The sequence below is a fragment of the Cetorhinus maximus genome, chromosome 2, assembly GCF_964194155.1.
Source record: "Cetorhinus maximus chromosome 2, sCetMax3.hap1.1, whole genome shotgun sequence".
Lineage (NCBI taxonomy): Eukaryota > Metazoa > Chordata > Chondrichthyes > Lamniformes > Cetorhinidae > Cetorhinus > Cetorhinus maximus.
This window is the reverse complement of record NC_135880.1, coordinates 203,037,048-203,064,832: the sequence shown is the minus strand read 5'-3', so window position 1 is coordinate 203,064,832 and position 27,785 is coordinate 203,037,048. Positions and strand designations below refer to the sequence as shown.

At 40.8% G+C, this 27,785-nt stretch overlaps 1 protein-coding gene and 1 long non-coding RNA gene across 2 annotated transcripts; one reads left to right on the top strand and one right to left on the bottom strand.

Annotated features, from left to right (window-relative positions):
- Window positions 1–634: 634 nt before the first annotated feature.
- LOC144690953 (uncharacterized) lies at window positions 635–7,803 on the bottom strand. The gene is made up of 3 exons (XR_013578996.1): window positions 7,579–7,803; window positions 1,725–1,870; window positions 635–1,637 (listed from the first exon to the last, which is right to left on the bottom strand). It is a non-coding gene; the product is annotated as an uncharacterized LOC144690953 (long non-coding RNA).
- A 2,740-nt stretch (window positions 7,804–10,543) lies between these two features.
- On the top strand, window positions 10,544–26,267 carry LOC144691555 (uncharacterized). The gene is made up of 4 exons (XM_078559748.1): window positions 10,544–10,607; window positions 15,864–16,422; window positions 24,614–25,661; window positions 26,256–26,267. Exons 2-4 carry the CDS (start codon window positions 16,064–16,066, stop codon window positions 26,265–26,267), a joined length of 1,419 nt encoding a protein of 472 aa, XP_078415874.1. The 5' UTR covers window positions 10,544–10,607; window positions 15,864–16,063.
- The last annotated feature ends 1,518 nt before the right edge of the window (window positions 26,268–27,785 follow it).

Here is a 27,785-nt window from a genome sequence, read left to right as displayed (position 1 = left end):
TTGACGACTAAAGGGCCTTAACTGGCCCATTAATTAATGGGGGGGTGCGTGTTGGACTTCATCATGCGCCCACCCAGCGAAATATCGTGATGGCGCGTGGTGACGTCGGGACACTCGCCCGACATCACCGCGCGTTATTTTACATGCCGACGTGTGAGGCCCACCCCCTACACGTCAAACTGAAAATTCTGCCCAATGTGTTATTTGAGCATCAGAAACAGTGGGGAGAATTTTCGGCTTGGCGAGCGGGGGCGGGGCCCGCTACCCGAGGCGTAAAATGACATGGGGTAACATCGGGCATGCATCCCGACATCACCGCACGTCATTTAGATTTTCAGCTCAGCACTGTCCCATGAGGGGGCATGTCTTAATTTTTTTTTCTTCTTTATTAAAATTTTTCTCTGTGCCTCAGGGAGATTTCTGCACACTTTCGCGCCAGCGCACTCCTGACTCAGGGAACCCCCCCCTCCCCCCTGCCGGCACAGGGAGCGCACAGCGCTTCTGGGTACGCGGTACATTGCGCGGGCCTTAATTGGCTCGGCCACATAAAATAGAGGCGCAGACCCAATCAAGGATGCCAATCGGGTCCGCGCCCGTCCACGCCCACCCCTACACAACCCTCCCGATGGGGGGACATTCTCTCCAGTGATTGCTTAAATATAGTGGAACTATTAATGAATAACAGATTATTCAAATAAACAACAAATCTGAACTGGAACAGTGCATATTTAAATAAAGGCATAAATATATAAAAACTCAGAAAACAAAACAATAAATATCAAATCAAATGGAACAGTACATAGTGTGCAGTCAAATCTAATAGTAAATATAATTAAAAAGAAACATAACACAAACCAATAAAAACAGAGAAAAATCGCCCTCATGATAAAAGGTAGTGAAGTTGGGAGGGACCCTAATTCACTTTACATCTCCCCGTAACCATGACGTGACCTCTACTGTGCCTGAGGCCCAGCAGCAGATGCCTCTGCACTGAAGGTGCAACCACTATAATTTGAGCCAGGATCCATCTCATTTCATTCAGGGTTTCATTGGTTCTTTGCTGAAGCTGGCAAAGAACTTCACTTTTTTTTTTGCAAATGCGGACAAAGCATCTCATTACTGCTTCTATGCAGATGCTGACAAAGACCTGTCTCAATATCATGCACACTTTGAACCAAATCAATTAAAATCTGCAATGGCCAGTTGTTTCTCATGTTGATCGTGATATAACTGCTCAAGGAATGTCAGGTCATTTGCATCATCAGCATTTTGTGCACCATCAGCATGGGCCTGACTGCTCGCGGTAACGGCAGAACTTCTGCTTCCAAAGCCACAGTTTCTTGTCTCCTGACAATTCTGAGTGCTTCCTTCCACAGCAGCCATAACATCACAGGTTTCCCCTTCTTCACAAACCATAAGGTTTAATCTTCAGACTGAAGTCTCAGCACTACAATGACTACCCTCAAACTCAGACATCCCACCATCCTGTTCCATTGTTTGTCACTCTTCTTCCTTCTCCACTACAGCTGCCATACCTCCTCGTTGTGAAGCATTTGCCTCCACATCACTCCTCTCAGGAACCTTGGATGCTGCCCACAACACACCACTCCATCATCATTTGATGTGTCCACATGGATCTGGCAGAGGAAAGTGTTCACAATTATTTTTTGTCACATAAATTAACTCTCCTTTCGATGGTTTAAGTATTCAGCTGATGACATTACCTTCACTTATCAACACATCTGATCCACCACTGGCACATGGCGGTGTGGAAATACCAAATAGTTCCCTTGTCAACTCCTCGTGTTCTGTCAGTTCCTTCAAGTACGCCACACCACGAGCACTCCCGGGAATTATGGGCCAAATTTGCCTAAAAGGAGAAATAAAAATTTTAAAAATAAAGCTCAAGTCTCTGCTGCCTTGTGTCTCATTTTACGATTACTGGTGATGGCTCGTAAGTGGCACTTGGCGGGTGGGGCATGGTTGTGATTAGAGATAACACAAATGAAAAAGTCAGAACCATTTCCAGGGCAATTGCAATTTATGACACCTTGCAAAATTAGTAAACAAAAAACAACATCTCGTAACCTTTCTGTATTTTCAACTTCAGCGGGTGGTCTGAGCTGGGAGTTTTCCCAATTCCCGATCCCGGCCTCAAAGATGAAAATCCAGGCCAATGTGTCTAATTCTGGGCATTTGCTCTAGAGAAGATGCAAAAATGCTTTATGAGAATGGTTCCAGTGATGAAGCACTTCAGTTACGTGGATAGATTGGAGAAGCTGGGACTGTTCACCTTAGAGAAGGGAGGGTTGAGAAGAGATGTGATAAGAAGTGTTCAAAATCATGAGGGTTCTAGACAGGGTAGATAGGGATAAACTGCCCCTGTTTGTGGAGGGCTCAAGAAGCAGAAGACATTGATTTAAATCAATTGACAAAAGAATCAACGGTGACAAGAGAAAAAACTTGCACACTGAGCGGTTAGGATCTAGAATGCACTACCTGAGACTGTGGAGGAGGGAGATTAAATCATGGCTTTCAGAAGGGAATTGTATAATTACCTGAAGAGAGAGAATTTGCAGGGCTACGGGGAAAGGATGTGGGAGTGGGGCTAACCGAGTTGCTCTTGCAGAGAGGTGGCATGGACACAATAGGCCGAATGGCCTCCTTCTTAGCTATAACCGTTCTATGATTGAAAACTAGGATTTTAAGTTTAACAAAATAACTTCCATATACATACCCTGGCAAAATGCATCAAATCATTAAGTTTTTTTCTGACATTGTTTCAATTGGCATGCTACTATTTGCGCTCACTGCCTGTGTTACTTCCTTCCAGGCTATGGAGATCACTTTTCTGCACAGTTTCATTTTTCCACCTTCTAGGGTGCAATGACACCTCACTTTCACCTCACTTAGAAGAATATTCACCTCTTCATCCTGAAAATTCTGACTCCTTTTCTTCTGGATTATGTCAACTCTGTGTTGACATCTTCTACATGCAAATACATAAGCGCATTCAATAGGCTATACTTAATATTATTATTCACTCACTAAAATAGCCAATTGTTTACCTTTGCTACTGCTAGACCCAGAATAAAAGAGACTTTAACCAGGCTTCTTTCAATAAACTCAGAATAATTGATTTATCATGAAATGAAACTTCTTGCAAAACTGGTTAACATGCAATTTGTAACCAGGAAGTGTAATGATTTACCCCCTTTAAAAATCCCAACACACATGCACACTCACACATAAATAAAACAGAGGACAAGACAAACAAGGTCTCTGCAGCGGTTGGATAAAGTTCAAAAAGGTCTTGATGCTGTCAATCTGACAGAGTGCTGATCACAGTAGTTATCTGGAAGTCCTTTTCAGATGGATCTTCAGTGAAACACTGTCTTTGTTAACTCACTTGTTGCAGCATCGCTGGCTTTCAAAATACAGATAACTTATATTGAGATGAGAATTTTATGGCTGAAGGTGAACAGCCACACTGGACTGCAGGCAATACAGCAGGAGGGTGGGGGGAGAGAAAGAGAGAGAGAATCAATCTTCCTTTACAGTTTGTTCCCAAGTCACAGACTGAGTTCAAAATAAAATGTTCAGAGAGGTCAGGTTTTTTCAGCCAATCAGCAGGGAGCCCAAGGCTTGGCAACAGCAGTTTTTTATGTTAACTCAAGTAAACAAAATAACTTGTCTCACCAGGCGGCTTGTTGGACATCTAGCTGAAGTTTTGTGATTTCTTGGAAAAAGCAGCTTTCTCACAGATCAAAGTGAACATGTAGACTTAAAAAAACTCAGGAGAGTGTCTAAATAATTCAAATCCCTCCAACTTTTAAAAAAGCATATAGTTCTTGGAGGCAATGCTTGACTATTATTGTAAGGAACACACATGTATTCCTTTTTATTCAGTTTTCTGCCCTGTCATTTATTTAAAACATTCTTACCTTTCCTGACCCTGGTGAGATCATTATACTTCTTCTGTACTGCAAGGATTTCTTAGGGGTTATGAAAATCCCAGCCACAGCTACAAATTACCGCATGGTTCATGTCCTGGTACTACAATAATAGCATCTCTTCATTCATTAATTTGGGCCAGCAGCACTTACACATCAGCCTCTGAAAAATTTGAATCTCACCATTCTTCCCCTTTAGCTCCAGCCATTTAGACCACACTTCCACCACCTTATGCAGCCTTTTATCTATAGTATCCTTTAGAAAAGGAACTGTACCTTTCCTTCTCTCTATTTTCAAACATTTCCACACATATGTGTCTTTCTCATTTCCACACCATCCTTTCTCTCCTGCCACAACCTTATAACCTTTGACTCACCAGAGCAATGCCACTGGAGATATGCTAGTTTAAAATCATAGAAAAAACAATTTGAATGTCAAAAGCCAAACTTGTTTGCTTTTGCAGAGAGCTAGCATGGACTCCTCAAGCCGAATGGTCTCCTTCTGTGTGTACCCATTTTAAGAAGGGTTATTAGACCATTGAATGCATAAGTACATGTTTAGGAATGGTCTAGGGCATTATTTCAATGAAAATTGGATAAGTATTTGAAAACTAAGACTAAAACCAAATTGTGATAAGCATGTAAAATTAGATTAGAGTAGATAGTTCCAGTTGAAAACATGACTCTGGCACAAACATGGCTTCCTTTAGTAAAGTCATATCTAAGATTCCATGCAAGGGCTGTTACAAATTGAATCACTACTTCAAAAAGTACTACAACTTGAGAGGAGCCGAGTACAGAAAGAAAGCTAACAATATTTTGTAGATACCTAATAATTGACTTTTTGTTTAAAAAGTTGAAAATGATCAACGATAAGATCCATTTCCATTCTCTGCATTATCAGAATTTTTCTCTACAGAAGTAAATCAGCATTAATGAGCTATATTGCAAAATCGAAATAAAAACATTTTAACATTTTAAATAATATTGAAAAATAAAACAGTTTTGGGGAAAAGCCATACCCTTAATAGTGGCTGTGCCCTAGTTACCTAAATATGTTATATCAACGCTTTCAAAAATTCAATAGGGAAGTAGTAACGGTTATCTTAAATCTTGACACCTAGTTTTCAGGAGTACGGAAGGTTCCCAGTGACTACAACTGCTCTGACCTTGGCATTGAAATGAACAGCAAGCATCAATTTCTTGGTTGTTGCATTATGTTGGGTACAAAGGATGATGTCGCTGATATTTGCCAGGTCATTGTGACGCCTATGTTCAGGAAGTGACTAATGAACTGTTTTCTCAAGACTGGCAGGCCCTTAATTTTTCCAACAATGCAGGTGCACAGCAAAGATTTTATCCTGCTATTGCATTCCCTGGAGTGCTGAGTGTGGCAAATTTGTTATTTTAAGTTTTTTCTTTAATTCTTTTTCTTAAAGTCTTCTATTAACATTAACATTTTGATATTGTAAAACATGCATGATTCAGTAAAACTTCATACTCTTTTCAGGTTTTTCTCCTTAGTTAGAATTCAGTCTCTCTCAATGCAAAATCTGCCAGGAAGTGTGAAGGCAGGGGACCGGTGATGCTGAAAATGGCATGGTCCCCATCACAAAAATGGTATTTAGAAGAGGTACTAACTGCAGGATGATGCACATTTCAATGGGATGTAAAAGGTTGCAGGACTTCTAAATAGGTCTTACCAAAAGGTACAGACATAGGCAAGCAATTCATTTCAGTAACCAAACTATAATGTTATTTAAAAAAGACTTCACAGCTTTGAGAAGATTCTGAAAATATTACATTCCGGAATCACTGTGCTGCACGTGTAATAGAGCTGGCCCTTTAGATTCTATTAATTTTACTGGCATCAATACAGAACAATTACATTTTATTTCTGGAGACTGTGAAACAAAATCACTATTTAAAAAAATAAAACCTGTTGGCCCAAACTAAATGGTTTCTTATTTATCAATGGTTATTTTAAACCAGGAGCTGATTCCCCAGGGAATCAATAAACTACATTACAAATTATTCTAAATGCTTATTAATGGTGTAACTTACATCCTCATCAACAGCTCTAGTTACAATACAGCTTCTTTGTACAATAGTTACTACTTTTGTTCTGTTGATATTTCCAGATTGACCCAGGTCTAATTTCATCTGTGGGAGTAGTAAGCTTTCCTTTCTAAACAAGAAAAGGATACAGTAGAATTGACTTCCTTTTAGATGTGTTCATGTCAGGAACTCTTACTCATTTTAAATTCTCCCAAAACATGGCCGTCAAGACAGGCTTATATGAGTGAGATTTATGTTTAAAGTGAATGAGACTAATTAAAAACCCAATTAATCATATGGAGCTTTGTTCCTTTTTCAGAGCAAAATATATCAAAATTCGGCAAAATTTTGAACTCTCGATCACTCTTGCATTATTATGAGTTTTCCATTTTTGTCCTTTCTTGCAATGCAGCAGAGAGGAAACAAACATAGGAACAAAAAACACAAAACCTTCTGCCAGTTCCTAGCAACGGTCATTGCCTCATACAGAGCCACACTGCATTCCCACAGACAGGACATTTAAGTCACTGCAAATTTTCACTGGAACTCGGTCAAAATCCTGCCACAATGATCCGTAACTTCTGAGCTCATCCAGCATCAGATTCGTGGGGGGGATACTCCAAAGATGCACTGAGGCACCCCTCTCAGATCTTCAAAGGTCAGGGTTTGCATGCCAATTGTCCAGAAGTGCAAACTTCCTCTGGGCAATAGCCCTGCACTGGGAACCATCCGAAAATGCAATTTAATCGCAAATGTTGGATGGTTCCGACAGGGTTACACCAATAGTTACTTAGAAAAAGTTAGAAGAATTAAAACCTCTTCTAACTTCTGGGTGACTATTGTAAAGACCCAGAATGACATCCTATGGGACTAACCTCACACCCTTGAAGCCCCGAAGGAAATCCCTCCAAACCCCCGACCCTCCAGGGGACTGCCCTCCGGCCCCGCCAACTAACCACCCCACCATGGTATTCCCATGGGACTGCTCTCCCCGCCACCCCTGCTGGCCTGACTCTCACCGCCATAACTGCCTGGGGCCCAACTCCCTCCTCCGACCCACGACATGACCCAACACCCCGCCACCCACCACCCCCACCCCTGTAGGCCCGATCCCACCCTCCACCGCCCCTCCTGATGTCCGCTCCCCCTCCCTGGTCCGATCCCCATACCCCTCCCCAGCAAAGACTGACCCCGCCCCCCCCCCCCCCCCCACCCACCCATTCCCCATCTCCCGAGGTATGACCTCCCCGGCTCCGCAAGTCCCGAGAGCCCCATGAGTTCTGAGCCCCCTCCCACCAAGGTCTAACCCCCACACCTCCCACCAGGTCCCACCCCCAAACCCCCGCCCATCGAGGACCGACACCCTCCCCATGAGTCCGACCCCCCAAGATCCAGCCCCCCACTCCCTCTTCGAGATCTGACCCCCCCCTCCCTCAAGATTCAAACCCGCCCCAAAGGTCTGACACCCCCCAACCCCAATCGAGGTCCAACCCTCCCCTGTGGTGGCCTAGGCAATTACAGGGAGCCCATTTGGTGCTGGAAGGGTTAATGAGAAGCAACCTACAACCTTGTGAAGAATACCATCTTGTCTGACCACAGTTGTAGGATGAGCCCTGAGATGTTCCATTTTGTTCTTTCTCAGGCCGAATGTAATCAGGGTTGTGATAAGCAACTGCGTAACCAAACATCTGTTGTGAGGGAAATGGAAATTTACTGGAACATGGATTGGTCAGTTAACTTATGCAAATAAACGGATAGGTTTGTTGCAAAACTTACTGATTGGCTGTAAAAATGTTTTCAACAAGTCTGCGTGTATTCTATGAGACTGTACAGTAGCTCTCATTGTGCTGTCTCCCTTGTGCACAAGTAATAAATGGGATTTCTACGTACGAAATGATGCCTCGATGTGATTAATCTCTGACACCCCCACCGCCAAGGCACAGCCACACCCCCCCAGACCTCAGATCCCTCCCCACCCCAAATCCTACCTTAGACACTTACCTTCTCCCTGGCCTATCAAGGACCTTTAAATTTCAATGGGACCTTTAACTTACCTGGTTTGCCAGAGCTGGTCGCATAAAAAAAGTGAAGCCTGTCCTGCTTCACTTCAACAGAGTTGGACTTCGAAGCTGGGGCTCAGGGACAAGCTGTGCTGCCTGGATCTCACCCAACTCGAGTCAGAAGGTTGGGCGACACAGGTGCAGAAGAAAAATCACAATCCAACACTGATTGTCACTTCGAGGAAGTTACGGCCTGATATTTGTTTTTGACTCAATGGCTTGAATTGGTTTATAAATGCCACCTACTGGGGGAAAAATGCTACTTCATCAAAAACCCAACATTTCTATTAGTGAAAACTGTCAGGGCCAATTAGCTTAGGTGGCTAGTGTGTGGTTCAGGATAACACCACTTATATAGGTTTTATTCCTATTTAAGTTAAGGTAGACTTGGCACTTACCATATTGCCCTGTTCCTGGGAATAGTAAGCACTGACAAAAAACCTCCCAAGAAAATGACTCAGGATGAAGCATCAGCGGACAATAAGTCAAGGGACCTGCCTTTGGACAGAGCATGAATGAATCTCAAGGTTGTTACAGATAGAATAGAATCATAAAGCCTCTTATTCCTGGTGCCATCTTAATGAGTTTCCTCTGCATCATCTTCCAAATTTTGAAATTCTTCCTAAAGTGTGGTGCTCAGAATTGTACACAAGATTCCAGCTAAGGTCTTTTTAGTGATTTGTAAAGGTTTAGCATAACTTGCATATTCAATTTACAAAAGCTATTTACAAAACCAAGTATCACATATGCCTTCTTACCCACTTTGTCAACTTGCCCTGTCATCTTTAAAGATATCCCCAGGTTCCTTGGGTCTTGCATCACCTCAGAATAATACCATTTAGGTTATACTGTCTCCCCATGGTGTTCCTCCCAAAGTGCATCATTTCAGACTTATCCGCAAAATTTGTTGCAATTCAACATTGACAAAACTAAAGCTATCCTTTTTGACTCCCATCAACTCTCATGAGGCTCTTCCCTTAACTCCATTGCTAGTGGAACTTAATTCCATTGCTATTGCTAATATTCAGGTAGGAAAGCAGTATGGTTGGTTGTGATCTGGAAGGCCCTGAACCTGTACGACGTTGAGGTAGATGTCCAGAGCTTTTGAAGCCCCAATGTTAGAAGTGTCCAATTGCGGATGCAGACATGACTATGGCCTATATTTTTCTGTGATAATGGCAGCGAAAGCGTCAGCGTTCACCAATATTACTTCACCGAAACTGACAGCAACTTTGGGAGTCCGGATATGCACAAGGGTAATACAGACATCCAGAAGTTGCTATCAATGACTCTACATTTCCAGAAGGTATGCTGTCGAAGTTTGCACAGGCCATAATATCCACTGCAATCATAAATTAACATAAACTTCCATTCCTATGCTGTTAGTTTTGCTGAAAAAACCCTTGAAAAAGTTACACCTTGTTGAACGAGGTGTAACTGGTTTTTACCTGTGTACTAATTTCATAATTACTACAAAACAAGCTCACTGGCCCTGAAAAGCTGATTTTATATTTTTGGAAAGTCAAATTTCTCCACAATATGGAAATTTCCAAATTCTTTTTTCAACAAAAAACGTTGTTTTCTCTTTTTAAAAGTCTGCTTATCTTTATTTGAACTTCTTCTCTAATATAGACATATTTATTTAACTACCTGAAAATTAAAATTAAAAATGAGAGATGTTAAGTGCTTTTAACTTCTTGGATGGCTGTGTATACTTCAATTTGATTGCTGACATCACTGCTGCTGCATGCCAAGACATCTCTTTGACTTGATGCCAAAAATTAGCAAAAATTAAAGAAAATGTTACTTTACTGCAACAGACTGAGCAGATTATACATTACAGGAAATTAAGTACACTTCACTTGTTCAGATGATTCAAATTTAACTCTCAGCATCGCAGATCTGGGTAAGCCCAAGGTCAGATTTATTGTAGAGCTTTGTTTCCCCATTTAGTAAATGCTTTAATGATTGGAGAACATCGTTCGTGTTATTCCAACATAAATAGCGTAACTATAAGCTTGTAGCATTCTGCAAAAACAAAATGACTATTAACACTAGTTACTCTTGTTAAATGTATGTAGGGGGGGTTAAGGTTTCGAGCTATAGAAAATGTTAGCACTTTGTGCACAATTTAAGATCGCAGCAAGATAGTTACGATTGATATTGAACTGGTGAAGTTGTTATGTGAGAAAATTAAAGCGAAATGTTGCAGATGCTGGAAATCGGATAGAAAAACAGAAAATGCTGGAAAAACTCAGCAGGTCTGGCCGCATCAGGGGAGAGAGAAACCGTGTTAACGTTTCGAATCTGTACGATGTTACCCGGCATTTCCTGTTTTTGTTGCAGATTTCCAGCAACCGCAGTAGTTTCCTTTTATCCACGTGATCAATCGCTGTTACATTTTTTTGCCCGGACCAACTCAGCACGCACAGAGCGCTGCTTACGCGATGACGTTGACAGCGTCGTTGCTGTGGCGACGACGTTGTGTAGCCCGGGCAAGCTGTCGGCCAGTGTCATGGCGGCGTGTTCGTCCCGGGTGAGTTTATGTGGTCACAGCCCGTAGCAACTGGAGATTTAATGCCTTATAAATGAGAAATTCGGTAAATTAGTCAATAATAGACATCCCATGGCTTGTGAGATGTAGTAATAAAAGCTCAGCCTCCCGTGGGAGGGGGATGATTTATCTGAACCTCTCGGCAGCCGGACTGATCCTCCCAACTGACTCCAGCACTGCGCCTGCGCCTCACCTCACCTGCCCCAGCCTCTGGTCTGGCTCAGGACTAAAGGGACAATTAAAAGGGCAATAACTGCATTAAGGGGCTCAGAGGGCCCAGCTCAGTCGCATTTGGTTGAGAATGTCACCGTATCTCCCAGGAGTGGTTTGAGAAAGTCGCCTGGCGTTTTCCGAGCACTTGAGTAATTTCTAATATTTTCTGCTCTATTGGCAGCGCTGGGTGAAACGTGGAGGAAGTTTTACAATTTAAATCAGAGCCACAAAGGTCGAGTCATGTTTTAGAAATTGTTTTGTGTGTATTTGTTATTTTTACTGAATTTAAACGATGTGGGAAACATGGACTTTCACTTGCAAACTCATGACAAGTTGTTCTGCGTGACTTCAGAAGATGAGGCACCTTTTATATTTAAAAATAAGAGTTGTATTTATATAATGCCTTTCATATTACTGGACGTTCCAAAGTGCTTTACAGCCAAATGCATACTTTTGACGTGTAGTCACTTTTCTAATGTAGGAATTACAGCAGCCAATTTGCGCACAGCAAGTTCCCACAGCTATGTGATAATGACAATATAATTTGTTTTTATGATATTGATTAAAGGATAAATGTTGACCAGGACATCCCTGTTCTCCTTCAAAGAGTGTCAATGGATCTTTTACATCATTCAAATGATAGCATCTCAGTCGTGCAGCACTTCCTGAGTACTGCACTGGAGTCGTAACCTATATATTTGTACTCCAGTGCCTAGAATGGGACTTGAACCCATGTTTGCTAGTGTCATAGCTGTCACATAAATCTATCGAAAACAATTCAGAGATACTTTAAAGGTGACAGGAAGAGCTGTGTTTTGCTTTCCTTTATTTCAGTTTTGCTGCAAATGGATTTTGGCCAGAAGTCTCTGTAGCAGTTAATGTGTCATGACAAAAGCAAAAAACTGTGAATGCTGGAAATCTGAAATAAAAATATAAAGTGTTTGAAATACTCAGCTGGTCTTGTAGCATCTGTAGAGAGAGAAACAATGTTAACGTTTCAAGTCGAATATGATTCTTCAGAACCATGTATTGATGTCCTGAGTGAAAGACCAGTAATTATCATGTGAACACAGCAAGTTTAATAAGCTGTAACTGATTAAGTCTTCAAGAACAGAGATGTCAATGCTTGGAATTTAACCATTCTTTTAATGCCTTTACTTTCCAGGTAAGTATAAAGCGCCCTTTCAGGGCCCTCAATCAACTTTGCACCAATGGCCTTTTGGGAAGGCATATTCCACATTCTCTTAATCCTTTGGATAGAGGTGTTTTCCTCTGATTTACTTTTAATCAGTTGCTTCAACTTAGTCGCTGGGTCAAAATCTGGAAACTCCCTCCTTAACAGCACTGTGGGTGCACTGACACCACATGGACTGCAGCGGTTCAAGAAGGAGACTCACCACCATCTTATCAAAGGCAATTAAATCTTCCGTCCAAAGTATATGCAGCATAATTCTATTGATTGCAACTACCAACATTCCACCTACTTGCTTAATCTGTCCTTTTTCAATTTTGTACTATCTTCATAATTCACTGTGCTTCTAAGAGAGTAATAGGAATGTTGATTAGTACACAATTTCAATTAACTTTGTTCTTTGGGTGAATGCCCAGTAGACTTCTTTAAATCATTTTACATACAACCCATATACACAGTAAAGGTAGAAGACTTGTGCCCCATCACAACAACTTGCATTTCAGATAGTGCCTTAAAGACAATAACATGTTCCAAAGTACTTTGTGGAATTATTACCAGACAAAAAATTGACACCAAGACACAAAAGGAGATATTAGGACAGGTGACCAAAAACGTAGAAAGGTAGGTTTTAAGGAGCATCTTAAATGAGGAGAGAGATGGAGTGGTTTCGGGATGGAATTTCAGGCAATAGGAGCCAAAGGAACAGGAGCAGGCTACTCAGCCTCTTGAGCCTGGTCTGCCACTCATGTAGATTATGACTAATCTGTATCTTAATTCTATCTACTCACATTGATTCCAGAACCTTTAATACCTTTAACTAACTAAAACATGTCAATTTCAGTTTTTATGTTTTTTTATGTTAATTGTCATAGCTTCAGAACTTTTTAGGAGACGAGTTCCAGATTTTCACTACTCTTTATGTGATGGAATGCTTTCTGACATTATCCCCGCACGACCTTGTTCTTATTTAAAGGTTATGTCCTCAACGACCTAGACAGATGAAAGCATAGCTGCCAGTGGATGGGTGAAAGAAATTGGATGTGTTCAAGAGTTGGGGAAATGCAGATTTTTCTTGGGATTTTAGGACTTTTGGAGGTTACTGAGATCGTGTGGTGCAATGTCTTGGAGAGATTTGAACACGGGTAAGAAATTTAAAATAGAGGCATTGCTCGAGCTGATGTTGAGCAGTGAACATAGGGGCTATGAGGCAATGGAAATTTGGTGAGTCATATATGGATAGCAGAGTTTTGGATGAAATCAAGTTTACAAAGGGTGTAAGATGGAAGGCCAGCCAGGAGAGCAATGGAAAAGTTGAGTCTGGAGGTAACTAAAGTGTAGATGTGGGTTTGAACAGCAGATGAGCTAAGGCGGTGTTGGACTAGATTACAGGAATGGAAATAGGTGGTCTTGGTGATAGAAAATAAATGGGATCAGAAGGTCAACTTGGAATCATAGAGGACACTGTGGTTTGAGCAGTTTGCTTCAGCCTCAGTCACGGAGCCAAGGAGAACAATTGAATCTGGTGCTAGAAATTGGAGGTTTTGGTGGGGCCAAAGACAATGGCTTTAGTCTTCTCAATGTTTTAATTGGAAAACATCTCCACTATCCAGTATTGGATGAGCAGAAAAGGGGCAATATGAATTGGATTCAGTGGCAAACTGGCAGGAGGGGTGGTGAGGTACACTGGTGACACCCAGATCTACATGTAGAATTTGATGTGTTTCTGAATGATTGTGGATGTGAATTATAAGGGCACCAAGTTACATCCTTGGGGAACTTCGAGATATTTGTGGGATCAGAAGAGAAGCTGTTACAGTAAAATTTCTGGCTACAACTGAATAGATAAGAATGAAACCAGATGAGTGCAGCCCCACTCAGCTGGGCAATGGAAGAGAGGCATTGGAGGAGGGTGCTTTGGTCAACCGAACTGAAGACTGCAGATAGGTTGAGAAGGATGAGGAGAGATAGTACACCATGGTCACAGTTACATATGATGTAATTTCTGACTTTGATAGGGTCAAGGGGAGAAATTTAGGTACCAACGATGAAATCCAGCTTGGACAAGGTTTTCAAGAATGGAGTGATGGTCGCACTGTTGCTACTATGCCATATAATAACAAGAGTTGGAAAAAAAACTTCTGCAAGGAATGTGTCATAACTTTAAAACATACTTGTTAAGGAAGTCCTCCCAAACAGGATTAGTGACTAAAGAGAAAATCTTCTTAGAATATATGTTGGACTTTATTTTTGGAGTGCTTTCATTTGCAAATATTAAGCTTTATTTTGTTTTTTAAGTTAGTTTTCACCTAAATTTATATGGCACAAGTTGACTAAGCTTCTCTCTATTCCTTTCCTAACAGCACATGACAGCCCATTTCTTTCACTGCATTACATCCAGCAGATGGTGCTCTGAGTTTTTCATAGCAACAATCCCCTTTTTTATGTGAACAGGTCATTAGCCTGACCAAAGAGGCTAGATGTGATGGGGAAATCACCATTCTACTCCCCTTGGATGCAGGTACTTCAATGGATGCCACCCCAGTATTCCAAGCCTGGGAGTCTTGCCACCCTTTGCTGGGGTAATTTAATCAACTAAAAGTTGCAAATTTCTTGTCCAAATGTTAGTGAAATTTTTATTTAATACAGAAAATCATTATATCCCTGTATTATTGAGAGATATTTCAATAATGTGAATGTAAACTACTTGGTGTAATCATAGCTTGTGGGCTTGTGCCATTGATTCCCATACAGCAAATTCCTGATTTCAGTCATTCAAGTTGGTGCACTATCTGGGTGAAGAAGTGATTTGTAATGAAACATTGCATTGTTTAAGTTCCAAAATACAATGTAACGCTGTACAGGATCTGACATAAATTGTGACATTTTCAAAGATGTGATGTTGAGGAAATGAGGCTAAGACCTGGATTTAAGCCCATGGTGAGATTAAAAACTTCTCTTGACAGCCCCAAGAGTTTTAGATTGCTTTGAGTCAATTCTTAATGGTTATACTGTAACTCCTCCACACAAACCTTGCACATTTTGGCACGAATTAATATTAAATTGTCAATCTCAATAGAGTGGCCATAGGGATGACTAGTATAAGAAATAAATAAAAGTAATATTGGTGCACTGATCAGTGGGATGTTTTTAAGATTGATGTTAAGATATGTTAGGACTGACTACAGTAAATCTTAATGTACATCCAGCAATAGTATAGTTAAGCAACAAGTATTGGGTGTAAAATGTAGAAAAAACTTTGATTTCCGGGCAGTTGTATCCTTCATCTTGAACTCAAAATTCCTCCACAATGTAACAATAGAAAATGCAATTGAAGCTTGTATTCTGATATATTTCTTTGTGTACAAAGGTTATTGTTAAACTCTGTTACAAGACCCGAACTACAGAATCAGCTCTCGATGCACATATAGTCATTTTGAATCAAGGAACTAAAACTGAAGCCACTGTGGTAGATATAAAAGCAAAAAATGCTAGAAATATTTAATGACTCAGTTGTTACCCATGGAGAGAACATACAAGTTAACATTTCAGTATAACCTTCACCAGAACTGATACATAGTAGAGTCTATGATTGAAAATTTCATGTCGTGTGTTTTATGCCGGTTATTACTATTCTTTTACATGTTATGTTTTGTATACAAAATAAAGGTTACTTGTGTCCAAACTGGAGAAACACTGAAATTTAAAGTTATCTATTCTGCTGAATTCAAATTTGACAAAATATTTCACAAAAAGTGCTTCTACCACATTAAATAGGTACAAAGCCTTCATCTTAGTTTGTTAATACATTAATGGTTTATCTTTTTTCCTTTTAGTTGTTGAATAAATATGATACAAGCAAAATTAAAACATATGGTTGTCACGTCGTACAGAACATGAATCTCCTATGCATCTGATGAAGTCAGAAAATCCTATTTATACAAGACATCATATCCAGTTCTTTCATGTGAACTAGTACTGTACCTGCACAATGAATGCTCAATAAAACCTTTTTTACATCTTGCATATTTTAACAATGGAGAAAAATAGGAATCTCATACAGTGGAATAAGCTGCTAAACCCAGAAGCTGGCACCCAACTGAAAGAGGTGCCAAAGGGGTCATTTCCACTCGAGAAAGGAGAGGATTTTCACTTAAGTTTATATGACTCATTGGAGTCTGATTCTGACAGCTTAATTCAAGAGAGGCAATACCAATTGGAACTGCAGCATCACATTCAGGAGAATGAAGAGATGGTAACTTTAGAAGACACTGAATTTGGTGCAGAGAATGGGGAGGAGGAAGGATGGAATTTCTATGACAGTCTGGAGGAAACAGAAGCTGAAAATGAGCAGGATAGATACAAGATTGCACCTGAATACCATGACAATACGAGGTAATTATTCATTTTGAAAATGTATTTGAACAACTTTTTTTTTCCCCCGAGCCACTGCTCCCAAATTCCTCTCCTGTTCCCCTGAATTATTGGTTAGGCTTTAGCTGGACAATTCTGGACACCACATTTCAAGAAAGGCCTGAGAAAGTGTACAGGGGAGCTTTATCAGGATACCACAAGGGATGGGGGCCTTTAGTGAGCTAAGGTTGGAAAAGTTAGGACTGTTCTCCTTGGACAGAGAAGATTAAGAGGTTACCTAATGGAGGTTTTCAAGGTGATGAGTTTTTTGATAAAAATAGACAGAGAAAAACTCTTCCCTGTGGTGAATGGGCCAATAATCAGAGGGCATAGATTCAAATGATTAGAAAAAGATGTAGTGGGGAGATAAGGATAAATGTTTTCAGTTGTCAGGATCTGAAATGATCTACTGGAAAAGGAGGTGGAAGTTGATCCCATAAACATTTTTAAAAGAGAGTTGGACAGGCACTTGAGGATGAGGAACTTAAAGTTATGGACAGAAAGCAGGATGCAGAACTAAGCATGATTTCAAAGAGCCAGCATAGCACAATGGGACTCCTTGTGGGCTGCAAGTTTCTATGATTCTAGATATTGAGTCTTGTTAGGCTATGGTTTCATTGGCATCAATAGGTCTTTGCTACCTCATTCAAGTAGCCATTCATCTTAGTTCCACGTGACTCAGGCACAACCAATTTAACCTAACTCCCCTGCTGAAAACTATCCTTTAGGAAAACCTGGCCTTTACTTTACATATTAGCCCATCTCATTATTTAAATTTTGGTCACCTTATCCTCCTGGCTTGCACCCAACATTTTCCTTACGTGGAGTGTTCTAAACACTTCTGCTCACTACTTCTGAGCTGCCTCTTGATTCTAACACATTGTATTCTTTAGAGTGTTGATTGGACATTGGCCTCACTCATTCTTTTCATATCCCATAACCCAGCTTTCCTCCTCCAGATTGGTTTCCAAGTTTGTCAGAACACATTGCCTAGAGCAATAAATCTTTCACTTCTCTCACATTTTCCTTGGCTGGATGTACACCTTCTGAAGCATGGAAACAGTTCTACAGCTTTTACCCCATTATCGCCAATGGCCATTTTGTTCAGTCTTTGTGTATAATCCTTTGCTTTATCTATGGGCATAATCTTGTTATTTGGGGAGCTGATGTTTAGCCCACTGCTTTTCTTCAGCTTTTCCCCCCTCTCCACAACCTTATCTAAATTGCTACCATCTGAAAATGCTGACCAATTCACCCTATGGTATTATACAGTGGTTCAATTCCTCAATCAGGTGGTTGTATTGTTTAGACTCAGTGTGGTAGAGTATTTGATTGTGATAGGCACATAGCTGAGCTATATACTGTCCTCATCCATTGTCCAAGACATCAACTTTTTACCATGGATCACTGGTTAGCAGTCAGAAATGTGGCTGATTTTCTTTTTCAATCTTCATTCCTTCATTCATCTAGGCTAATGGTATCAGAATTTTTTTCTGTCTGTGGAGATAATAAAGACTGATGATTTATTCAGGAGAAGCAATACATTTGTTTTTTATTGCAATGACCAAGAACAGCAGCACAACAAAGATGTCCAATTCCACTGGGGTGATTGATAGAACCCATACAGCCACAGGACTCTCAGCCATTATACAATGCTGGACACAAATAGAAAGTGTACCACTTCATCCATCTTCATTTTGTCTTCTCATCATACATTTGTGGTGCTATCTTGCTCAATGCCATGGCTGGTATTTCACTTGGCCTACAAAAACAACAGAGCAGGGAGATCAAAATGTAGCCTCAAAGAAAGATTGTTTAGCAGTCCAGGTATCTATTGCATGCAATGTTCCTGAAACTCAATGGATACCTACGTGCCTGTGACCGAATTGGACAAGAAATATATGAAGAACACGATGGCAGTGGACCTGAGTTCAGGTGAACTATCTGGCTTTGTTGTCTGCTATTGTGTTTGTGCTCTATAATGTGCAGGGTGGCCTCCTGATGGAGCCAAAGGCTTTTATCTGCCTCTGGTTTTGCTCTGCTGTTTTTTATTATGAACCATTTTGACTTGCAAGCAGATAAATAATCTTGTGATTTTTGCAAGTTTAAATAGCAGACTGACGTGGTTATCTATCCTCCAGATCATTTTGTCTGACAGTAAATGTAAGTGCATGATTTAGCTAAGATGGCTTGTGAGGAATTCATGTATAAAGTCCCTTTAAGATTTCTTTGAATCCCACAGTTAGAGTTATAAAGTCGCTTGTTGCATCTATTTCTTGTTGCAATATGACTGTTTCATAACCCTCCAGGACATGTGTCCCTCCTGGCACTATTGCACTTTATGAGCATTTATTAATGGTTAAGAGCAGGTGATTTACAGGTTGCGAGGATATGCATGAGGGAGGTACATAGCATTCCAAACTTTAATTTGATTTTATATTAACTGATTTCATGAGGTCAGCCACAGTTTTATTCGCATCTCTCCAAGTCTACTGAGCTCTTTGTTCCCAAGCTTCTGGCACCTCTGCATAGAATGGTCTTCAGCTCATTATTGTCCTCATGTCCCTTACCATGTCAGTACTTCCAGCAGTTGGTCATCAAAATATTTCTTATGAGCCCTAGAAATCTGTATTTTGCAGCAATGTAGCCCCTTAATGTAATCAACTGCTGCTGAGGCTTGCTTCTGCTTATGCCACTCCTTTGTTCGTCCTGCTGTGTGGGTTTCCTGGGACAAGGTTTACTCATACGACCGAAGCCAGCAGTATTGGCAATTAACAAGCATACACATTTTTTTCCCCAGAAATCTTTAGTAATTCACAGCTAACTGCTGAATAGCATCAACAACAGTTTCTGGGTCTAACGGTATATTCAACCTAGTCTGCACTACAGAAGGCTTAATATGAAAGAATATTACTGCTGAAAATCTGAAATAAAAGTAGCAAAATCTAGGGAATTTGCAACAGATCAGTCAACATCTGAAAGAGAAAATTTCGTTAATGTATGATTGAGGCCTTGTAATAAAATTTTGATGAAGTTTTATAAAGTTACATATCACTTCTCTTTCAGTAGATAACTTTATTATCATCCATAAGAATTCTGATGGTCCCATCTGACCCATTAACTTGTCTTTCTCTTTTAAACGTTAATGGATCTGTTGCCTGTTTTAAAACATGCAATCCATAAGGAATCTTACCATGATGTCCTCCTTTTGTGTAGAACTTTGGTGGTATATCATTGAGGTGCTCAGAAACAAGAGGAAGTAGTATAAAAATAAACTTCTTAAAGTGGAGATCATCTGTGTAAAGTGATAGAAGAGCTTGACACAGCAGCTGAACTAATTATCCAATAACAGTCAATGTAAATGATGAAGCATATATAACACTGCAATTTGTAGTTTATGGGTTTGAAACCCTTTTCATAAGGACAGCTTGGTGTCAGAATGGATCATTTCAAATGACCCTAATTATTTCAGCTGCTGCACCATATCCAAATGAGTTGCATTGTTCACTGTGACCCAAGTCGCTGTGTGGAAACACGAATGTGAAGTGCTCCTTCATAGTCTATCATGAAAGAAATGTGAATCTTTTTGTTCTCAGTCAAATAAAAGGTTATGCAAACAATAGATACACAACACTTTTGTTTATAAATATAAAACAGATGCTGGGCAAGTGCTTCAAATTCCTGAGTGACTAATGGGGTTCAAATCCGTACGCAATAACATTTTGGTAGGTTAATGGACTACATTAGTGGTGCTCATCATGATCACGTCAAATAAAACAGAATATCCATTTAATAGATAACAGCTTCACAAACGCTGCTAAAGGGGCTGAATTGGAACAGTTTCCGATAATTACAGCCCATGCACTTAGCTTAACATTTTCAATAATTGGGACTCATTGCTCTTTGAATATGCGGATGAAACATGTTATTAAACATTTAGCTTCCATTTACAATTATTGCTCATTTATTTTAAATTTGTTTGTTTACAGCCACACATTTGTTGTGATTTAATGCTCATTTCATCCCACTTAGCCAAACAAAAATACCTAGTTTTTAATTAGATTTATCAGCCCACAAATGAGTTTGAAATCAAATCCTTTAGAAAGTAGCATACCAATTTAACTATTAAATACTTGTCAACTATTTAATAAATGCATTACTGTTTATGTCGTTTTATTAATTAACATTATATGTTTGGGACAAATTCCCAAAAGGTCTTGAAATTACTTGTAAAGATTAGCAATAGAACTTAGGAAAGGCATTTCAGATAAATTTGCTATTGTGAGAGATGCTTTCTCTGTCCAAGCCAATAGGTTGCCTCTAATTCCCCATAGCCCATCATCAAATGGGGATCTTTCATTCTTTAGTTCTGAAGAAGAGTCATATGGACTCGAAACGTTAACTCTGTCTTTCTCTCCACAGATGCTGACAGACCTGCTGAGTTTTTCCAGCAATTTTTGTTTTTGTTGCAGATTTCCAGCATCTGCAGTATTTTGCTTTTCTCTTTCATTCTTTGCTCTCTGGAATTATTTTCCAAAACCACTTTATCTTGCTAGTATTCTCCCCGTGTTCAAATGTCTATTTTAAAAAAAACCTTTATGCATTTGGGTTGCACTTTTTTACAAAATTCCTCGCTTTGTGGTCAGCGTTCAATTTTCCTTGTTGTGAAATAACAATTTACAGCATTTCACATGATGAGAGTTTTACAAAAGTGAGTTGTTGTAGAAATGCCTCTAGTGCAAAATCTGTCTTTAATTAACAATATTTAAAATCACAAGTAAGGGTGCTCCTCTGTGCCTCCATTCTTTTACTACAAATGAGAGCTTTGTTCAATCCATGAACTTAAGGTTACATGAAAGCCCTAAATTACAGTGATGCAATCAGACAGTAGCTTTCCCACTCACTCCTTTGTTCCACATTTGCTTATAAACTGAGATAGACTAACCAATAGTCTAATAGAAAACAAAAACAGAATTACCTGGAAAAACTCAGCAGGTCTGGCAGCATCGGTGGAGAAGAAATCAGTTAACGTTTCGAGTCTTCATGACCCTTCGGCAGAACTGAGTATAGTTAGGAGAAAGGTGAAATATAAGCTGGTCTAAGGTGGGGGGGGCGGGGGGAGAGAGAAGTTGAGGGTGTGGTGATTGTGGAGATAAGCAAGCAGTGATAGGAGCAGATAATCAAAAGATGTCACAGACAAAAGGATCAAAGAGGTGTTGAAGGTGGTGATATTGTCTAAGAAAAGTGCTAATTAAGAATGGAAGACAGGATACTCAAGGTACAGCTCTAGTGGGGGTGGGGTGGAAAGACTAACAAAGTTTTAGTTTTAGATTTTAAAATAATGGAAATAGGTGGGAAAAGAAGAATCTATATAAATTATTGGATAAAACAAAAGGGAGGGGGGAGAAACGGGGTGGGGATGGGGGGAGCGGGAATTTAAGATCTAAAGTTGTTGAATTCAATATTCAGCCCAGAAGGCTGTAAAGTGCCTAGTCGGAAGATGAGGTGCTGTTCCTCCAGTTTGCGTTGGGCTTCACTGGAACAATGCAGCAAGCCAAAGACAGACACGTGGGCAAGAGAACAGGGTGGAGTGTTAAAATGGCAAGCGACAGGGAGGTTTGGGTCTTTCTTGCGGACAGACCGCAGGTGTTCTGCAAAGCGGTCGCCCAGTTTGCGTTTGGTCTCTCCAATGTAGAGGAGACCGCATTGGGAGCAACGAATGCAGTAGACTAAGTTAGGGGAAATGCAAGTGAAATGCTGCTTCACTTGAAAGGAGTGTTTGGGCCCTTGGACGGTGAGGAGAGAGGAAGTGAAGGGGCAGGTGTTGCATCTTCTGCGTGGGCATGGGGAGGTGCCATAGGTGGGGGTTGAGGAGTAGGGGGTGATGGAGGAGTGGACCAGGGTGTCCCGGAGGGAACGATCCCTACGGAATGCCGTCAGGGGGGTGAAGGGAAGATGTGTTTGGTGGTGGCATCATGCTGGAGTTGGCGGAAATAGCGGAGGATGATCCTTTGAATGCGGAGGCTGGTGGGGTGATAAGTGAGGACAAGGGGGACCCTATCATGTTTCTGGGAAGGAGGAGAAGGTGTGAGGGAGGATGCGCGGGATATGGGCCGGACACGGTTGAGGGCCCTGTCAACGACCGTGGGTGGAAAACCTTTTAAGGAAGAAGGAGGACATGTCAGAGGAGCTGTTTTTGAAGGTAGCGTTATCAGAACAGATGCGACGGAGGTGGAGCAACTGAGAGAATGGGATGGAGTCCTTACAGGAAGCGGGGTGTGAGGAGCTGTAGTCGAGGTAGCTGTGGGAGTCGGTAGGCTTGTAATGGATATTGGTGGACAGTCTATCATCAGAAATTGAGACAGAGAGGTCAAGGAAGGGAAGAGAAGTGTCAGAGATGGACCATGTGACCCCAGCTATGCCTGTCTCTTTATGGGGTATGTGGAACATTCCTTGTTCCAGTCCTACTCCGGCCCCCTCCCACAACTCTTTCTCCGGTACATCGATGATTACTTCGGTGCTGCTTCATGCTCTCGTCAGGACCTGGAAAAATTTATTAATTTTGCTTCCAATCTCCACCCCTCCATCATTTTCACATGGTCCATCTCTGACACTTCTCTTCCCTTCCTTGACCTCTCTGTCTCAATTTCTGATGATAGACTGTCCACCAATATCCATTACAAGCCTACCGACTCCCACAGCTACCTCGACTACAGCTCCTCACACCCCGCTTCCTGTAAGGACTCCATCCCATTCTCTCAGTTCCTTCGCCTCCGTCGCATCTGTTCTGATGACGCTACCTTCAAAAACAGCTCCTCTGACATGTCCTCCTTCTTCCTTAACCGAGGTTTTCCACCCACGGTCATTGACAGGGCCCTCAACCGTGTCTGGCCCATATCCCGCGCATCCGCCCTCACGCCTTCTCCTCCTTCCCAGAAACATGATAGGGTCCCCCTTGTCCTCACTTATCACCCCACCAGCCTCCGCATTCAAAGGATCATCCTCCGCCATTTCCGCCAACTCCAGCATGATGCCACCACCAAACACATCTTCCCTTCACCCCCCCTGACGGCATTCCGTAGGGATCGTTCCCTCCGGGACACCCTGGTCCACTCCTCCATCACCCCCTACTCCTCAACCCCCACCTATGGCACCTCCCCATGCCCACGCAGAAGATGCAACACCTGCCCCTTCACTTCCTCTCTCCTCACCGTCCAAGGGCCCAAACACTCCTTTCAAGTGAAGCAGCATTTCACTTGCATTTCCCCTAACTTAGTCTACTGCATTCGTTGCTCCCAATGCGGTCTCCTCTACATTGGAGAGACCAAACGCAAACTGGGCGACCGCTTTGCAGAACACCTGCGGTCTGTCCGCAAGAAAGACCCAAACCTCCCTGTCGCTTGCCATTTTAACACTCCACCCTGTTCTCTTGCCCACGTGTCTGTCTTTGGCTTGCTGCATTGTTCCAGTGAAGCCCAACGCAAACTGGAGGAACAGCACCTCATCTTCCGACTAGGCACTTTACAGCCTTCCGGGCTGAATATTGAATTCAACAACTTTAGATCTTAAACTCCCCCTCCCCCCATCCCCACCCTGTTTCTCCCCCCTCCCTTTTTTTTCAATAATTTATATAGATTTTTCTTTTCCCACCTATTTCCATTATTTTAAAATCTAAAACTAAAACTTTGTTAGTCTTTCCACCCCACCCCCACTAGAGCTGTACCTTGAGTATCCTGTCTTCCATTCTTAATTAGCACTTTTCTTAGACAATATCACCACCTTCAACACCTCTTTGATCCTTTTGTCTGTGACATCTTTTGATTATCTGCTCCTATCACTGCTTGCTTATCTCCACAATCACCACACCCTCAACTTCTCTCTCCCCCCGACCCCCCACCTTAGACCAGCTTATATTTCACCTTTCTCCTAACTATACTCAGTTCTGCCGAAGGGTCATGAAGACTCGAAACATTAACTGATTTCTTCTCCACCGATGCTGCCAGACCTGCTGAGTTTTTCCAGGTAATTCTGTTTTTGTTTTGGATTTCCAGCATCCGCAGTAGCTTTTAGCTTTTTGTTTTTAATAGTCTAATAGGATGTTTTCTATATATTTTTGGCTACTTGGTCAACAATCTTTTATGCTACAATTGACCTTTTTAAAAAATTCTTGCAGAGAAAAATGCAGTGACAGATACGCCAACCTGCGATATAATCCCAATTGGAGAAGTACAAGAGCAGGAGCTGAGATTTTTATGTCCAAACAGCAACACAACTCACGTCTTTATGATTCACTGGAGAACTTGCTCCAAGAGTCAAATGAGCTGTTGGAGAAAAATGTTGGAAGATACCATGAATATGAACACCAAGACATATTGGAACAAAAAATGCAAACAAATAAAGCTCATGGAGTTAGATTTAGTTTGAAAGAAAGTGATAATAATGTGGAGAAACAACCTAAAAGGAAAATACCACCTTCTCCTTATAGTAAATGTGAAACTAGCACACAAGAAGAACAGGATTCACATGATTCTTCTGGATTTTATGATGAAACCATTATGAGTGATTTGCAAAACCACAGGATAACTAGAACAGATAAAATCACAGGAATACCCCAGGATAACCATGGGGAAAATAAATGTCACAATGAAGATGAGTGTGAAAAGTTTGATGATTCTGAATATGTACATCTAGACTTATTGAAACAGAAGAGGCAAACAGATAAATCTCAAAGAGTTATGTTTAGTTTGAGAAAAAATGATAATGTAGAAAAACAATCTAAAACGAAAAGACTACCTTATTGTAAGAGTGAAGATAACACTCAAGAGTGTGAATCACTTGATTCGCCTAGATTTTATGCTGATACCATGAAGGATGATTTGCAAAATGATAGAAAAACCAGAACAGACAAAATCACAGAAAATGTATCCAAGGGTAACCATGAGAAAAATAAAGATCCCAATGAAGATTATGAAAATTTGTATGATAACTATCAGAAAGAATACCAGCAGTTCTTGGAGCGTGAGTCAACCTGTAGCGATGTGAGCACAAATAGTGTGAAAGACCACAAGAACTCTGTGATCTCTCATGGCAGGAAATTGCAAGCAAAAGCAAGATCACAGGATGATATTGTGGAACGTAATAAACAAACTCTGGGCAGACGCAAAATAACCTCATATCAGCTATTGTACAGCAAAAAGAAGGAGGTTGAAGGTACGCAGCAGGTAGGTGAAATGGTAAAAATCTTCCCTTTTCTTGGGCAGTTCTTCAGGATCGAGGATGACTTGCTTCTACTCTAGTTCGATGGGTTCTGAGGTGGCTGATAAGTCCAGTGCATGATTTACAGACTATGCCACACGCAATGCAGGTGATACTTGGAGGGTCAGATAGATGAGATTTTGGAGGTTTATATGCTCTCTCCAATTCGTTGACTTTGCTTCTGCATGTTCCCGATAACGTCTCTCAATGTGTTCAATGCTTTCCCGAATGAACCTTCTCCGTTTTGATTGGTCAAAAGCCAGGGACTACCTTGAGATGGTGGGGATGGAAGATGGTAAAATATTGTCTTTTGACCCCAATAAATGTGCGGAATGAGGAAGAAGTCATTCTGGGTTTCAGTGCTGAAATGCTTATTGATGCATGAAAAATAGTTACTGTACTGAAGTTAGAGTGATCAAACCATTGCATGTGGGGGTTTAACACTATTTCTTTTGTTAAAGTACACCCTGACAACATTTTGTTGCAAAATTTATTACCTAAGTTAATTGCCGAAGTTTGTGTTTTCCTTTATTGAAATCCATGTTTATTCTGTGTTTTAGTTACTGAATTAAATTCGCTAACACCTTCTTATTGTCATTCTGGACTGACAGCACTAGCAGTAGCATCTGCTCAGTGGTGGACCCTCTCTTTTGAATCTAGATCCAAATGGGACTGGGCTTCTTATACTGCTAACTGGAATATTATTTTAAAACTTTATTAATATTAATAGCCTTATATCAAAGGCAGAAAAAATAAATGGGAAAACTGTGTTTTGAGATGAAAAGCAGATTGTTGGTATCTGTTTTTCATTTCCTAACAATCTGCAGAAAAACCGATGTCTGGTCCAAAACTGGACAATGGTAACTCAGCCTTCTACTGCAATCAGTTGATCAACTACTTTTCCAGTAGTTTCTTAAGAAGCTTATTAAGAAACTTAAGAAAGTAGTACTTTCTTAAGAGGCAAAATGTTCTGTCTCCAGTTTCTGAGGGTGAGCAGGTAATTGTAAGCTTTCTTCTAATTGGTATATTACATCTAGTCTTTTATGAACTAAACAAAAGCTTCGCAGTGAAAATATTAACTTTTACATTAATGTTACCTTTTAAATGTATGCAGAGATTGTTGTCCCACTTTTGATGCTAAGAGCTGTATTTTCACATTTCTTCCATTGTTTGTTTTATTCTTTCCACTTCCCATTCATTTTTTCATGCCTTTCCATTTATTCTGTTCCTCTCTTTCACTTCATCTAGTGTTGCATTGTGCCTTTACGGTTATTCTCTCCAGGTTTCTTTGTTTTACTGAATATTATTGCCTCTTTTCTGTTTGTGACATTTTAAAAAAATTCTCAATCCCTTGGTGGTAAATTAAATAATTCTTCATATCTTTAGCTTCTTTCACACCAAATTGCATTTTCTCTGAAATGGTGGGCAGGTGATCCACAACCAGATCGAAGAAGTGCCGCTCTAACTGGCAATATTTTTCAGAAGCCATCGTTAACGGATTACCTTTCTTCCCAAGCATTGCATTGCTAAAAGAATCCGGAACAATATGCTGAAACTGAATATAGTATTCGTTTTCTGTAATGTAAAAGGAAGCAGTTGTGCAAAATTAAGCACTTTAAGCTACACAGCACAGGAACCCTGAAGCCTTCTCCAATGGGTTTAGTGTAGCATTTAAACACATGGGAATTATACATGAGGCCCATTTCAGAGACATCATTATGCTGGCGTTATGCCCAGGTCTCTTAACTGCACCTATCTCAGGAAACCTGCCAGCATTCACTTAAATACTAAAAGTAGCTCTCATTCAAATGTGCAACACCTGAAGCCAGATTTGGAGACCAGCTTATGAACAGGAACAGCAGTAAAACTTTCAGCTGCTTTGAACTTTTATATGTAGACTTCCCACAAGCAAGTGTGGAGATTATTGTTACAATTGTGGACTGAAAATCAGGGGACGTATCAAATAGGAATCATGGTTGGGGGTTTCATCACATTTTCTCTGGAAAGCAGCCAGCAAGAGGAACAGCCCTCCACTTCTGCCATGACACTGAATTCCTACAAGTACACACCATCATTTACTCCATGTGGCC